The 17,926-nt window shown below is 38.4% G+C and overlaps 1 protein-coding gene across 1 annotated transcript in view; it reads left to right on the top strand.

Moving 5' to 3' along the window:
* LOC141429818 (uncharacterized) overlaps positions 1–17,926 on the top strand; it is a 37,110-nt gene that overhangs the window by 5,370 nt on the left and 13,814 nt on the right. The window contains 2 exon segments of the mRNA XM_074090369.1: positions 15,136–15,481; positions 15,484–17,719. Of these exon segments, the coding sequence (XP_073946470.1) occupies positions 15,136–15,481; positions 15,484–17,719 (2,582 nt within the window).

Raw genomic sequence — 17,926 nt, 5'->3', positions numbered from 1 at the left:
AAAAATGTGATACTTTTTTATGGAATAGGGGGTAAACGAGTAAACGGATCGCCTGATGGTAAGCGATTACCGTCGCCCATGGACACCTGCAACGCCAGAAGAGTCGCAAATAATTATGCGCAACAGTGCAAAGGTTTTTAATTTATGACGTTTTACAATTCGCACATATTTCATTTATGCAATGTTAAGAAGTGAGTTTTTTGATAACTCTCTTACCTATTACCTCAAAATCACTCACGAAGTTTGTAAATTTTGAATTTTAAGCTTTAGCAATAACAGTGAAGTTATATAGTGAATAAAAAAAACAAATACTGACACACTTTTTGACCTTCTTTTGATAAATATGTGTGTGATTTAAACACATTAGTTATGAGCTTTTAAAAAAATCAAGTCACAAATTTAAATCTTTTAGTCGTACACCGTTTCACTTAATTCTTAATCTAAGCCAATTAACTTCATCATTTGACCTGTTGAATGTTCCCTTAAAGTTAACAGAAATCAAAAATAACACATTATAAATACAACAAAATATAAACAAGGTTTAACTATCCTAATCCTGATTATTACGTGTAAATAAAACGAAAGTTAATCTGCGTGTTGTTCAGAAAACATTCCATATTACTTTTGTAAAGCAGCACTTGCACACATTCATTCTCTTTGATTTATTAGTGCACTGCTAATAAAATCTCGCTGAGATTCGCCTGACCAAGTAACGTACCTCGCCGTGCCATTAGTCAAAGTTAAAGCTGATATAACTAATTGATTACCACAATAGCTAAGAAAGTAGCAGAGTCATTCGATTTCTAAAGATGCCCCAATTCCAGACAATAGTAACCTGTTGCCTGAAGGTCTCAAGACAAAGCCGTGGGTGGAGCGATAACATGTGGAAATAGAGACAAGTGAGCTGCCTTTTTTACGAGGTGTAATTATATGAAAGTGAGTAGGGCTTTGGTGTTATTACGGCGGATGTTTAACCGATCGACTGGGATTATTCGACGCTCATGCCATTATTGTTTCTTCCTAGTCGCGATTCTGCACAATATGGATTCCACACATTTGCTTTGATGACATTCCTTATTCTTCGCAGTCAGCTCCGGTGATATCTCTAAACGCTGACTGTACATGTACCTACATGGGAAATAAATTGATAGCTTTTAACTGATTTCGTCGAGGTACATCAAACTACTCCTGCGAAGAATAAGGAATGTGATCAAAAGCAACTGTGTGGAATCCATATTGTGCAGAATCGCGACTAGGAAGAAACCGATTGTATAAAACTAATGACTGCGAAGAATAAGGATGTGATCAAAAGCAAATGTGTGGAATCCATATTGTGCAGAATCGCGACTAGGAAGAAACAATAATGGCATGAGCGTCGAATAATCCCTTCAAAATAGATACGTAATAAAGGCGTTTAAAATTAACTCTAAATTGGGTGAAATTTGGTGTTTGAGCTGGACGTTTGGAATAACACATATGCGGCAAAACGAAGGCGTTTTTTGTCTCCATATTTCCATGAGATTCATGTTCACGGATGTTCGTCATACAATGTAAATGAAGACCACGATGTGATTTCTGGAAATTCCTATGTGAATTTAGTAAGATATTGGTATTTCTCGACATGTAACGATTTGGAGTCGCGATCAAAGGATAGTCTAGTCTAGAGGAGTATTTCATCTAATGGCTGGGCAAGGCCAAAAGAACACTCATACAATCATTTTTTAACCGGAAATATCAAAGTCTTTGACGTGGTACACTTCGAACATAGACCAAATACACTCATAAAAAAAATAAAAAATTTATTTGCATAAAAACATGGTACATATTTTGTGGTAAGAAAGAGCTCGACAACCCTGTCGATACTCTGTACTTCGATATTTTGGATTTTGGATTATATCCTTCGATGTCACTTTTATAGATAAAGATATTTTCGATATATTGGACGTAGATTATCTAACCATTCGACAATATAAACTTTCGTTATTTTAGTTTTCGATATTTTGATACAGTCGATATTTTAATTTGCGATATTTTGAACATCGACATTTTACCCGTAGATATTTTAACTTTCGATATTCAAATATGTAACCATTTCTTCGTCTTGTTATTGTTCTATTCAGCAATGTAGGCATTAAATCATCATTCGAACAAGTATATTATATTATCAAAACTACCTACTTACTCAATGTAAAATAACACTCAGTTCGACGAACAAAAGTTTCTAACTCGCCGGGTAAACTACACGCACGATGTGATCTGTGTCAGTTAATTCTGCAAAGAAAAAGTTAATTAATTATGGATAAGCTGACCGACCTTTGAGGAAAGGCATAATTTCACAAATTAAGAACTTCGCGCCTTACGCAACATGCGTATCTCTAATTAAGGTATTGCGTCACCGAATTATAATCGAAATATGTTAACGCTGTTAACACTAATTACCTATTAAATGTGTGATCATCGTGTATTACAACGAGATATTATGTCGAGACGTTTTGACTCTCTAATTGTCAACAATCGTATGTAACGGCTAAACGTGGGAACGTTCGGCGGCTGTCGGCGATGATCGGGCGCGCTCGGGGCGGCTCGGGCGTGCTCGGCGCGCGCCGGCCAATGGGATGACGCAACGGCTTTCACCGCCGGCACCCAAACACGAGCGATTTTGTAATTATATCGGAATGCGCGATGCTTTCTTATTTTGATTCGGCTCGGTTTCCGCAGTGTCGTAATCGATTGATTATGCTCGCCCACTTCCGTTCGGGGTTGGCTTATTATGATAATATTAGCACACTTGCCGCGAGTTAGGTAACTGGCAGGTGACAGATTCTTTATGTGTGACCTAGTTGCCGAACTGGTTGTTAATCTCAGAAGCTGCTCTGTCCTGTTCAATGTGTACATCCATCAAATGTATACGCAAACCCATTGTGCATAGAACGGTAGTCATTGTATTCAGCACACTGGTTTCTTTTCTACCCTTAACTTCAATTATGTTTCTTCTATCTACCACTATCTACTAAAGGCAAAGTGTGTCTTTATTTGTCAAAGTAACAGACAGACAGACAGACAGACAGACTTGGCAAAACTATAAGGGTTTTTGCCATTTTGGCTCCGGGACCCTAAAAAGGTCATTACCCCCCAAAAATTATGATAACCAATACGAATGTACAAAACGACAATTAATTAATCTTCGTATAAATTAATATCAACTACGAACCTCTCACTTATTCAAATATGAAAAAAAAACTGGTTTATTTTTGCATCAGCCAAATAACATGACATAACAACATAAGTAGACATGTTTCTTGCATTAATAAATAAATATTTAAACCGATTGAGGATGTTAACTCCTTCCGTTTTTAAAACATTACGCGGCCATTTTGTATAACTATATAAACCTTGCCACTGGTAAGTACACGAGTGTTAATTTAGACGTTTGAAACCTTCTAATTAATAACTAACTTCCTTATTATGGTTCATAATTATTTCTTAATTCAAAATCCTGACATTAAAGACGAATGTATCCTTACATTAAAGGCGAAATAATCATGTATGTAAGGAAGAACATATGTGATTTTCCCACTAACGTCGATAAGCCAAAGGCTACTAGAAACACAGGGAAGCTTAAAGTTCCATCTTACAGACTGGCTAAAACCAAAAAGTCGTTTCTGGGAAATTGCATACGTTTTTATAATAAAATTCCAAAAAATATTATAAATGAAACAGATACAAAATTCAGATCTATTGTCAAGAAGACATTAATATCTAAGGCGTTTTATAAAGTTAATGATTATATTAAATGATATTATAACGGATAACTCACGTCTTAAACCGAGTTTAGCTCAACATGTTTCGGGCTATTTCGTAGCCCTTCCTCTCAGGAGCACGCGACTCGGCGGCTGCCGCAACACGCACACTACGCGCCACCGCTCCGCCGGCGTTCCTGAGAGGAAGGGCTACGAAATAGCCCGAAACATGTCGAGCTAAACTCGGTTTAAGACGTGAGTTATCCGTTATAATATCATTTAATATGAGTGAGTCTCACGGTAGTTTCATGTTTAATGATTATACTCGTATCTGGACAGGGATATTTGGAAGTAATTCCGATCCGCATTAGCGATCACTTCAAATAGCGAACCTACTGTGTTAAAAATAAAGTTGTGTGAAATACTTGTGATGTATACATATCATTTAATAATATTGTAAATCTGTTTAAAAATATATACCTTGTTGAGTTTCTTGTCGGATTCTTCTCAACAGAGGTTTTTCCGAACCGGTAGTAGATTTTTTTGACATTCATAAGTGCTTGTTATAGCCTAAATTGAATAAAGATATTTTGACTTTGACTTTGACTTTAAAGCACCCACTAGGGTCCGAAAAAAAATACGCAAGACCTTCTCGAATAACTACATCTTAAATCATCTAACTTTGGAATACCAAATACCTAAGTTTGGATTGGTGGCTATCCTTATATCTTTGTTAAAGGAGCTCCAATTATACAATATTATGGTAAGTAAACACAATATTATTTATTTATTTGCAAATCTCGTTATCAGTGTTGCAGAATCATTGAAATCGCTAGATGAAATTCGAGATACAGATAGTTTGAGTCCTAGGGAAGGAAATAGGATAGTTTTTATCCCGGAACATTGCATAGTTCCCGCGGGATATTGATAAACAAATTCTACGCGGACAGAGTGGGCCTAAGAATGTCTATAGTCTGATAATGGAGCAGTTAGGCAGTTACCAGAGCGTCTTTTATAATGTTTTGAACCATAATTTTCAAAACAATTATTTTTTCGAACAAATATTTAGTTAATTAATAATTAAATTCAACTACTCGACACAACCGATCTAATTAGTATAACGAGTAAGGCGGGCTCGGTAAAGGTGCTCTCAAACAAGCTCATTGAATACAGACAATGCGCAGGCGCCTCCGCAGCGCAACTATAATTGATCGATCGTCGAATAATGCATGAGCGGTAAATAAATCCTACGCAATGGTGCCGAAGGGAAGCTTGCTAAGATCCAGGCAAGACCGTGCGCGATCGGCAGCGACGCGATTTTACAAGCTCTTTTGTATGTCATACGTAAGTGTGAAAAAGGTTATCAGCGTTTATGAAATTGGCCATTCTCATTCATCTGTGCTGTGCACCCATTTAATTACTGTGTCGTTTTTTTTCATTGAATAGTGACAAGCTAATTAGACTGAATGCACAGATAAATTAGATTTTCCGCCGTGTTTTTTTTAGATCGCTTTGTAGTCCCACATAATCGTGACCGGACCGTTTGAGTCAAGTCAGCAGAAGAAGTTCTAGCGTTTACATAAGGCTCTATTATGTGCTGATTTTTCTGTGTGATTTTTGGAAACTTAGTTTTTGCGTCACCTTTAAAATACCTATAAGCTTCAAATTGGTGTCTTGTATTATAAATAACTAATGTTTACCCGCGGCTTCTCAAGGAATCAAAGAATCACTAAAAGCAGTCATATTGTTATCTTTGGATCGGATACTAGGTATATAAACTATGTTAACATAGCCTGAAGGTATCACGTGCGACCTGGTCACGGTATTAGGATGAGAAAGCTTAATGGGGTCGCGAACTTGGTATTAGGCAGCTATTTTATTTATAAAAAGTAAGAATTTTTGTGATACCTCGGTAACCAGTAACCTTAGTGTAAGTTTTCGGTTACAAAATACGTCTCGATCGCGTTCGTATTAAAATTTGCGATGTTCGTGTTTCCATACAAATTGAGATTTTAACGCGAACGCGATCGAGATGTATGTTGTAACCGAAAACTTACACTAAAGGGCACAGGTTTTTTCGGATTAAAGGCTAAAACCGAATATACGCGTTTCATCAGCCATACCGATAAGATCAAGTTAGTTTATTGTTGCTTTGAGCAGTTTCCTAGATCCGCGAAACAAATAAATACATATGTATAAAATGCAGTATACCTTTAGGTACTTCCTGAATTTCATTTGCCCTAATTTCATGTGCTATAATATTCAACCGCCATAATATTGTTTCTTATAAATTAATTTGCACTACTCATTGTTTACCATATTAATCAAATGACAGAATCTTTGTTTTCTATAATATTACTTTCAATAATTTCATTTTTCATAATCATTGTAAGCCATAAGTACCTATCACTTGCCATAATGTCATTTGCCATCCATGCAAAAGGTGAGTATCGACACTGTATACTGATAAATCCCATACGTCAAAAAGCCTTTAAACTAGGTAAATTTTACCCACATAGGTTAGGTTAGAATTGCGACATTTATTTGTGCGAGCGAGCCAAACGAGCGAGCAAGACGGTTCGGAGCAGAAGCGACTCGGATAGGTTAGGGTAGCTCCGTTTCGCTCCCGCCTTAGCCTTCGATGTTTGGTATTTTTTATAGTAGACCGGATAATAAAGATAATAGATAGATAAGTAATAGAAAAAAGTAATTTTAATCAATAATAAAAATAAACACTATTTAGCATGAACGTTTAAATATTCTGTTAAATAATACTTATTATTGCACTTAAAGATATGGAAAACAATACGTATTGCATTCGTATCATTATGGCATCTAATTTTCGGGAAAATAAGAATATGTCAAATAAATTTCTATGTATTCGGGATTTAGCATATTTTAGCAAACAATAGATAGCCATAAAATGCTCCCTTTCTAGATCCAACAACAACAAGAAAACGCGTAGAGATGGCCTAAACTTAAACCCAACAATAAAAATAAGTTATTCGAGCAAGTTCTTGACTGAGACGAGTGACAGAATGAAGGAGAAACCTTTGCCCAGCAGTGCATTCAATAGGCAAAAAAATGGTCTACATCCCTTCACAATCTCTAGTCTATCTAATCTAATCATCTAATGCAAATTAACAATGAATCATTATAAACTTTGGAGGGAAGTATTCAGTTTTAGTTAGATATTTCTGGGCCATTCGAGCGTCTCACCCACCTCATTTTCATGGTTACATTTTTTGTGAATATAATTATTTAGATATCTATGTGTAGATGTTGATGGCAGTTTAGATTATTTTTAGACGTCCTTTAGTTTTACTACATAATTGGAAACTGTAAAAGAATTTGCTACCATGTCAACAAACTGCCCACGATATTCATATGGAATAACCGCTCGAAAAAGGACCCTTCTACTGAAAAGCAGATTTGACACAGCCTACCAAAATCCCAAAAAGTTAACGACCTAGATCCTATTTTTTTACAACATAGTAGATAAGATAGACTCAGGCGCTTAGAATAATGTATAGTAGCTTGGCCTACAGACGCACCCGTGCGGACAGAGCCGACAGACACTTCGCATTAAGAAACCATTTCATGCTAAATTTTTGTACTTTCTAGAGAAATCGTTGAATCCAACCATCTTTATGTGCAAAGGTATAAAAACAGTTCACGGTTTTGTCACGGATTTTATTCGACTCGAAATTTCAGATAAATATAAATAAATGTTACGCTTAAACATAATCTGTTTAACTCTCTAATAGTCATCTAATCATAATTGAAAAAGACTCGAAATATATTCCTAAGGGGCTAACCGCCTCCCCCCTTGTCGCCCGTATTGCTATGAAATTTGCAATTACACTGAGTGGCATAAAATCTGCCCGTCAAATGTATGCAGGAATAGGTAATTTTGTATGTAGTGGGCCAAATTGTATGCCGCTGTGTGTCACAAGCCGCCTGATAAAGTGGCAACACTGAGCTTCAATTTTTTCTCCGATATTTTCTTTTATTTTCCTGTCAGAAGCCGTACAGTGATAAGACGGAGTGCAATGATAATCATGGTGTAAAAATGCACCAAACGCCTCCTAGTATGAATTATGAATGAAATTAAATTCAGGAGCATAGTTACCCAAACGCCGGGTAACATTGCTCCTAAATTAAAGTTTTAGGGGCTGTTTCACCATCCATTGATTTTGATTATTAGTGTTAACTGGCGGTTAGGTGTGATGCCGTCTCTATTTGTTTTGTTCGAATAGACGGAGACGGCATCACATTTAACCGCCGGTTATCGCTAATCAATGGTATAATCATTTTCCAAATAAAACAAAGATTACGAAATTTGGAGCAAATATCGGAGCAAAGTAACCTCATCTTACGGTGCTTGTTTTTTAAAAAGAAACAAAACTGCATTTAAAAAAAAAACACTTTTTTCACACGAGAACCAAACCAAGCTCGTCTTTGCGGGATGTAACTCCTCAACGATTAATGGCATCAACTTGAAATTTGGTACGGTAATGTACTTCTATGTATAGATTCTGAAGCACATTTATAATTAAATCTATGTAATATCGTCTAATTAGCAGCATTAAGCTCAGTAGGCAGCTGATTGTGGGCGCGGTCGTTGACCCGCCATGGAAAGTGAATCGCCGGCGTACGCGCAGTTTCTAATGTATCTCTTACACCGTGCTTATCAAATTAATTAAGTACTTGTTTATTTAAAAGATAATTTCATATTAATAATGCATGCGTAAGGTTAGATCAAAAATAGTGGCTTTCACGGTTTTAATTACCACTATCCCCCCCCACCTTCGAATAGACCCGGGGTCTTAATCAAGAAAAATATTGTTTGTTGACGTTTCGGCCGCATTGTAAGGCTGCGTTTCCACTAGAGCTGTGCGAGGTAGCTGAGCGGAGCGAGAATGAGGGTGGAACGTTGTGAATGTTTCCACCAGAGATGTGCGGACAAACCTGAGAAGTAATTCAATGGTAAGTGAAGTTACCAATCCGCGTAACTCCGTGGTAACTCAGCCCAAGCTCTCTCATGCTTAGAAGAGGCCTGCGCCCCGATTTGGGGCGTATGTATGCCGATATGTGTGTGATGTACTCACTTTTATTTCAATCTGTCAATAATAGCGACATGAAGCAACTACGTGTGTAATAAAGGCCTAGCTCATACATAATCTCAGAATAGAACTGTCATTCATGAGAAACTTCGACAAAGCTGCGTGAGTAAAGAAACGGAACAGAGACAAGGTTCATTCAATCCTGTTATTACAGTCAACCAATCTGATTCCAATACGATATTTTAATAATGCATGAGAATGATTATAATTACTTTAGATTCTACATAGTCGTTAAGTTAAATTGTATTGTATGTCGTATTGACACCTGTGTAATGTATTATTTGTAACACACAATAAATACTTTGACTTTGAATTTGACGATGAAAAGGTGTTCTTCTTATAGTGCCACTTCATTATTGAAGGTTGGCATTTAGCAACTGTACCGGGTGGGTACGTATCAAAATATATAAAGTTTAAAAATAATAATAGATGAAACACATAATAGTAATTTCCCAGAAAGTGACAACTTTACAGAATTGTTGTAAAATAGACCTAGACCAATCTGTACACAATATATGCAAGTAGTGGCAACGGGCGAGCCACAACGCTCGAAGCAGAGATAAGCGTTGGGAGAGAAAAGTGGCGACCACGAACCGGAAGACAAAGCGTTGGCAGGCCTCCCACCAGGTGGACTGACGACATCATAGTTAGTTGCGGGCAACCTATATGTTGTGGCGTTCTAAGGGAGAGGCCTTTGTTCAGCAGTGGACGTCTTCCGGCTGATGATGATGATGATGATGATGATGATGATGATGATGATCTATTTACCACTTCGCAGCATATCCACTTCGCGATAGTTGAAAAGAGCCTCCGTAAAACAGCTGAATTAATGAACCCTAGTCTCTGTTAGTTTCTTTACTCATGCGACAAAACAGTGCGGTAACATAAAGAGGTCGCCGTTTCCAATAGAGACTGTGAGAATGCAAGTTACACAATTACATCGTAATGGAAACGCGGTGAAAATGCGGGAAACGACCCCGATGCCGGAGAAATGGATTGTGAGATGCACTTACTTATGTAAATTGATTGATTATGACGGCAAAGTGATGTAAGTGGCTGCAAGTCAGTCAATGTAGATACATACGAGTAGCACGTAGGTAAATTGTTATTCTACATCTTTAAAATAGCAACGTGATTTACAGACAATGCACAGCCTAAATGACTAGACCTACAAACCTGAGAGAGATATACATACAAGGTGTTAAATAACTGAAAACCTGGAAATGTAAAGGAGGGTCGCTTACACTATAATATAATATTTAAACCAGGTCTTTTATATTTCCTTTATTATTGTGCCCAGTCTAAAAGTTTACAAATGAAACATGCGCCAATTTACGCATTCACTGCCATCGACGCACATATGCGTTTTCGGAAATTCGCCAGTGCCGCTGTCATAATTATTCATACCTTTTGAACGCACATGTGAAAGTCAGACCAGAGCTCATCTTCAGAGCAACACAACCGTACACCATCTAATATCTGTGTTGGTCTAACATCTGGTAGAATAGTGTACGTTTGTACGTTTGTGATGTCTGAAGATGAGCTCTGGTTAAGTTCGAAACGCGTCAGTGTAGTGTGGTGGTGGTGATATATGGGTTTCTGTGATTAGTGTGGTTTCTTACAGTATGGAGGTGGAGGAATGCATGAAAACGCATATCTTGCATAAACTTAGCTCATCAATAAAGTCGCGGGTGAGCAAAGAAATTATTTTAGTTAATTTCTAATAATTTAGTTAATTTAGTTTATTTTCTTATTTTACACAGCAACAGACTTGCGTTTGATCACAATCAAGCTTGATGATAAGCGAAGATCAAGAAAAAGTATTTCAATGCATAGGTATACCGGCGGCAAAAAATCTGGCCCTCAAATATATGCAGTAATATGTAATTCCGTAAACTACTTCAACTTTGCCCTCTGGCCCCAACATTGCCTGATTTGATTTAGAGTTGATAACTTAGCACTCTTATAGGTTTTAAACTTTTATCTACAAGGGAATTATTATTACGGAGGGGTTAAAGTTTAAAAACCTAAAGGTGCTGAGTTATCGACTCTAAATCGAATCAGACAATGTTGGGGCCAGAGGGCAAAGTTGAAGCAGTTTACGGTTTTGTATTGAGAGTGGGCCAAATTTTATGCCGCTGAGTATATTTTTTAGACAATCCCAATTCGACGCAGTGTTTCCATGCCATTTAGGCAAATCATTTGTAAACATGCATTATCAAGCAGTCCTTCGGCCGAACATTAGGCACGCTCTGATAACTCTTTTATCTACGCAATGACAAATAACACTAGCTATTAACATAACAATGTGTTATGAAAGCTATGTTTTAATTCCAAGGGTGATACGGCGTAGGCGTAAAACTTGAGGTCATCCCTCCTTCGTTGTTAGGTTGAATACTTGAATATTGCGCAACATAAAAATGAGCATAACTTATACCGGGTGTGGTCTGTAATACGATCAAAAAATTAAAACATGGATCGTCCTCGTCAAAGTGAACAACATTAGTTCAGCGACTTTTAAAAATAATGGAGTCTTTGAATTTTCCTTTTTTCATACAAATTAAATACTGCTACTTCTTCTTCTCTTTTAAAATATGGCTTTTCTGTTCTAATAAATAGGACAATTTCGCCAGTGTCAAGTTAAACTCTCTTTGAGAGGCACGTTGTACGGTGATTGTAGTTTTTGCAACTTGATAGTAAAATTCCAGAAACCACGTGGAGACCACTTGCGCATTAAAAAATGTTAGACACGAGAGTAATATAGGATTTTGTGATCACTGTTCACTGTTAAGGTAAATCGCCGCATAAAACACTATCAAAATTATACTTCAACTAGCCAAAGAAACAGAAATAGCAAAATTAGATATTGTCTACATCCGCCATCTTCGAATGCTACAAATCGAATCCCAAAAAAATACTGCTATCAATGTACGCCATCCTAGAACCCAACTGACGTCGCCTGTCCTGTCATGCTACAAACATCAAGCATTTTGTTTTACATTGCTTCTTCGAATAAAGTTAAAAGTGTAATAAAAATGAAAAAAACTAATTATTTTGAAAAGTCGCTGAACGAATGTTGTTCAGTTTGAGGAGTATGATCTATGTTTTATTTAATTATTTGCTCGTATTACAGGCCAAACCCGGTATTGGTAAGCTAACTTTTACTCTCAGCTTCTCACGGCCTTTAGATTCGGTAGTTGATTTGAAATTCTAGGACTTTGCTAAATTCCTACGGGAATTACCTAAATTTACGTGGTTGAAGGACATCCCAGCAAAATTTCATTGATTCCAGATTTAGACTTTCATATCATTATCATCATTTATTCAAAACTAAGGATACTAACATGTTATAATATTAGTATGGATAGTGCATATAAATGTACGAAGTGAATAAATTACTATTTGTTTAAAAAAATACGGTGGCATACCTAACCTACATTGGTCTTCTCTCTGCTTCTTACATGCTCGACGATGCCTTTATGTACTCGTATATCTTCCTTGTAATTTTTATTAAATAACATTTTTGGTATGCAGTTAGCTGAATATTTGGAAAACATAGGCTTCTTTTATCCCCATATTCTTATGAGGTCCATGTTAAATCTAAAAGTCTTAACGGGGGCCTTTTGAGGGTTCCGGAGGCAAAATGGCAAAAACGGAACCCTTATAGTTTCACCATGTCTGTCTGTCTGTCTGTCCGTCCATCCGTCCGCGGCTTTGCTCAGGGATTATCAATTCTAGAAAGCTGTAATTTTGCACGGATATATATGTAAACTATGTCGACAAAATGGTACAATAAAAATTTTTTTTAGGGTACCTCCCATAGACGTAAAGTGGGGGTGATTTATTTTTTCTCATCCCAACCCTATAGTGTGGGGTATCGTTGGATAGGTCTTTTAAAACTATAAGGGGTTTTTTAAGACGATTTTGCGGTTCAGTGAGTTGTTTGCGAAATATTCAACTTTAAAGAGCAAATTTTCAAGAAAATCGATCATTTATAATCTAAACCGGTGGGTGGAGAAAATTGAAAAATTCAGGATGGCAGTAAGTATTAAACTTTCAAGGAAAACTATAACGGCTTTGTTTTCTTGAGAATTATTAATAGTTTAAGAGTAAATAGCAGCCTAAGGTATAAATATACCTAAACTTGGAATATTCCGTATAAAATACGAAATCATTAGAAAAATATTACTTAATTTTTTCGTAATGGCTACGGAACCCTATTTTGGGCGTGTCCGACACGCTCTTGGCCGGTTTTTTAGGTTTAATTTGGTATTATATTTTAAGTACTAGTATTACCAATGACCATAGGGCTGGTGCATTTCTCGCCCAACGTATTGGAATCACGATCCAGCGCGGAAATGCAGCCAGCCTTATGGGCACTCTTCCTCAGGGACAAGACTTGGGGGAATTGTATAATATAGTTTGAACTCGAATGTTTGTACTCGGGTCTTGGGTGTTTAATATGTATTTAAGTATGTATCTATCTATATAATTATATTTATCCGTTGCTTAGTGCCCATAACACAAGCTTTGCTAAGCTTACTTTGAGACTAGGTCAATTGGTGTGAATTGTCCCGTGATATTTATTTATTTATTTATTTATATAGTAGTTTAGTGTAACTTCAATTGTACCTTTTTAATTTATAATAAAGCATTGATTTATCTATACTATTGTAATTAGTACTAGGTGTCTAGTTTATAGCTAAGTTTTATTTACGGTTAATTATCGTTTCTTAATATTATAAATGCGAAAGTGTATGTGTGTGTGTATGTTTGTGTGTTTGTGTGTTTGTATGTTTGTCCGTCTTTCACGTCGAAACTTCATCGTCGATACTTGTCATGTACCTATATATCATTTAATAATATTGTAAATCTGTTTAAAAAATTATACCTCGTCGAGTTTCTTGCGGGATTCTTCTCAACAGAGGTTTTTCCGAACCGGTGGTAGATTTTTTTATGACGTGCTTGTTATAGCCTAAATTTAATAAAGATATTTTGACTTTAACTTTGACTTTGACTTTGAAACGGAGCGACGGTTCGACGTGATTTTTGGCATAGAGATAGTTTATGGGCCAGAGAGTGACATAGGCTACTTTTAATCCCGGAAAAATGCATAGTTCCCGAGGGAACAGTGCGCAATAACCGATTTCCACGCGGGCCAAGCCGCGGGCAAAAGCTAGTAGCTCATAAAGTCCGTAAATGCCATAATAAACTATATTTATAATTATAATTTCCGTTTAATCCAATTTAATTTCCCTAATTTAAAAAAACAGCCGCACTCTGAGACTGTCAAGTCATCTCACGGATCTCCGTTTCACTTTTATCACTAGCATTTTCCCGCTGAGTCACGCGTTTCCCGCGTTTCACCGGCGCTGGCGCAGCTTTGATGTGCCGCCGGAGGAACGCACGACACAATGAACACTTAAAGACAACGTGTTTCTGGTGCCATTTGCGAATCATCATCTTTGACGACCGGATAGCACTGTGGTTACAGGACCAGACTAGATAAAGCCTGAAATCCCCATTCGATAACCGATTGGGGCAAATACACTGAAAAAAAATTATTATGAATTAATGAACTAAAGTAGGTAATCAGACTTAACCACTTTATTTTGCACCCACATTGTTTTCGATCACGCGATGCGGCGCACGCGCACCGATCACGTGTCGGACAATGCGTTATAGAATTCTACTAATATAATGCTAGTAGGAAAAACCACTGCAATACTGATTTCCTATCACTTTCACCAAACTTATGGCAAATAATCGTAAATAAACTTGTTATGAAACAGATTATCGTTTTATGTTAGAAATCTAAGTAGAGATATAAAATAAGTGAAGATAGTTTAAACCATCGTACACTGACGCCTCTATTTTCTAATAAAGACATCCTCAGAGATACTGAGTGCCGTCATATTTAAACTTTCGTTTAATTATAATTGCAAGGTTTATTAACAAGTAACATTAATATAAGTGCCTACTAAAATGAATACTCGTCCGATGGAAGAAGAAAATACTAATGGTGTCACTTGACATAGAAAAAACTTTTATCTTGAAAAAACAAATCATTAACGACTTTAAATAAATTAATATGAGAGAGAGAGAGAGAGATAGATGATACACAGAAAAACACAATAAGGAGGAAATAATAAATAATATCGAATACCTAGTATAAATTGGGCCCCACTCAGCATAATGTTGCAGACGTATACAGTCTGGGATGATGATGATGAATGATCCAGCTTTAATTTTTACTTTTCTTGTTCCAGATGATTCCCGTAATAAGGACGTGCTGTGTGCTCTGGCTGCTGGCAGCTTGCTGCGCCGGCGCAGAGTCCGACAACTCCACCGCCACCACAAAGGTGGTCCGCACCACCATCCTGCCCTCGCGCACCACCCGCACCGAGCTGAAGGTCTCCCGCAGCCTCAACCCTGACTCCACACAGACTCTCAACATCAGGACCCGCTCTGGGCACATGACACAACTCATCGTCAAAAAGAAAGACAAGACTACCACGCAACCCAACACCACGCTTGCACCCACGACAACCACCATCCAAGAAGAAATAAAAACGAACGTTACTGATGATAACAAAAACAAAACAGAGAGCAGAGACAAAGAAAACTTAACTTCGTCGGAACACTGAACAGCGACTTAGCTGGCTTCGATTATTACTTAAATCGTAAAAACACTGAAGAACCCAGCGATATAAAAGCGGAGTATGGCAATTGGTCACCCGTTTCCGTCTACCCTGAATCCCATATTCAAGAGGATGGTAAACAACCAGAAGCGGACCCAGAAACCTCCAGTTACTACCCTACTTACGACAACGAAAAGAGAACCGAAAACAAAAGGGTGTATATCACATCAACAAGCTTTATGGACTACGGAGTTCCTATCAAGAATTATAGGTTCGATCCTAGTAATCCAGTCATTAAGAACGACAGAAACCCTGTCTATATCGAAGTGGTCAGCACAAAAGTTTCTGATGGAGAAAGCAGGTCTGCTAAAGTTCCTGATCCAGTAATTATCAGTTCTGATCCCGTATACGCGAAAAAGGCTATTGAGAAATTTAATAAGCGTGGAAGATCAATCCTGACTCTTGGTGATGATGGAATCCCAGAAATTCAAGGAGTGAGAATGCCTGACGACGAGTCGGATAAGAAGACGTGGCGTAACGCGAGAGTCGTCAACGGTGAGCTCATTCCTTACCCAGAAGGCTACACTCCGCCTAAGGCTATACCTGAGGCTGACGTATACCCTGACGTTGCTGCAGCTGACCCGGCTCAGAGCTTCGGACCATTCACGAAAGACGACAACTTCGAACCAAAAGACGGACCTTTCACGAAATTTGACAACATAAAATTCGACGCCGGAGACAGCATCGGTCCCTACCAGACCAGTGACAACCCCGTATATGCGTATAAACTGAAAAAAGATAATCATTATTTGAAGTCTAGCTACGGTCCTTTCACCAAAGCTGATAACTCGAAAGTCGCCAATTCGAAGCTCATTGAATACATAAAGCAAATTAACGAGCAAGAATCGAAGCGTGACTATTTCAGTGGCCGCAGCTCCCGCGCACACAACGGAGATATGGAGTACGCCGAGAGCCACATCCAGAGACGCATGCTGCAGCATCCCGGCGAAGTCAACTATCCTAATTCCTTAATGTACACTCCTAAGAACTCCAAGCCTGGTTTCGATGAGAGCGTAAGGAACCCTGTGCTGCAATACGCACATCCCGACCTAGGTGTCCAACCCGCGAAGGTCACCCGCGACAATCCAGAACACCACGATAACAAAGAACGCAAAGTAAAATATTACACCACGAATATACCCAAGAGCGCTCACCCATATCCCATGGAACCCATCGATGGATACGGCCAGCAGCGCTCACAGGGCCACACCAACGCCAACAGATATTACGAAGACGAATACAACAAATTCAATTACTACGAGCACAGCCACACCAGCCCGAGGTATCCATACAGCTACGGATACATCAAACGAGTACCGGAACCGTCCTTGTGGAAGAAATTCACCGACTCCATGAAGGACACCCTACATAGCGCGAGCCAAACCGTTCAGCAATTGGCCAGACCTATCACTGATCCGATTGCAAAAGTTACTCAGCCAATCTTTGATCCATTAGTTGAAGCAACACATAAGATATCCCATAACTTAGGTCTGTACTCTCCCAACTCACTACAAACCCAGAGATATGCCCAAGATAAGATTGGCGTTGCGGCCGCGGCAGCTTCTGGCGCTCCCGCTATGTTACCAGCTTTGGGCTTAATGGCCGGAGGAGCCGCGTTAGGATTAGGCGCAGTAGCCATGGGTAGAATGTTAGATATTAACCTCATGCGCAGCGCTGGTCTTACCGAGGACGACATCAAAGACGAATTAGAGAAAGAGCACAAGCGATCTTTAGCTGGTGCCCCTTACGACATCGACAGAAAATACATCAGTAGACAGACTGTCTACGATGACAACTACAAGATGCCAAGTGAAAACGTTTACGTAGTCATGTCTCCTGATGGCAGCGAAGCGACCAGGTCGAAACGTGACACACTAAGCTTCTATCAAGACCCTAGCTTCGAGGGTAGGGATTTGAAGAGGGTAAAGAGGAGACACAGGAGGTCTCTGTCTGAGGATATGCCTGAAGATTTGCAGCATTTAGATGGGCGGCCGAGTGCGTCATCGCTGACTGCGGCCGCCATGGACCTGGTGCGGCAGACCGACTGGCGCGACTCGCAGTGCGCTAAGTTCACCTTCTGCCGGGTCCTTACCTCACAGTCGTCCGACTCTATCTTTGCCATGGAGAAGAAAATGGAATCACTACTTAAAATGTAAGTGTTAACAATAAGCTTAGAAATATCTGCTATCTACTGTAGTGACAAATTTATGCCATCGCTAATTCATCAAACGAACTATCCAAAATCAACCTTCGCAATAAGCAGGAGAGTATAAAAAAATACGGAAATAATAAAATGAAACATCTCAAATAAAATCTACGGCTCTGGGTTCTGTCTGATGATATTATAACAGGAGCCGCA

This window comes from Choristoneura fumiferana, chromosome 7 (assembly GCF_025370935.1).
Source record: "Choristoneura fumiferana chromosome 7, NRCan_CFum_1, whole genome shotgun sequence".
Lineage (NCBI taxonomy): Eukaryota > Metazoa > Arthropoda > Insecta > Lepidoptera > Tortricidae > Choristoneura > Choristoneura fumiferana.
This window is presented reverse-complemented; position numbering and strand designations above follow the sequence as displayed.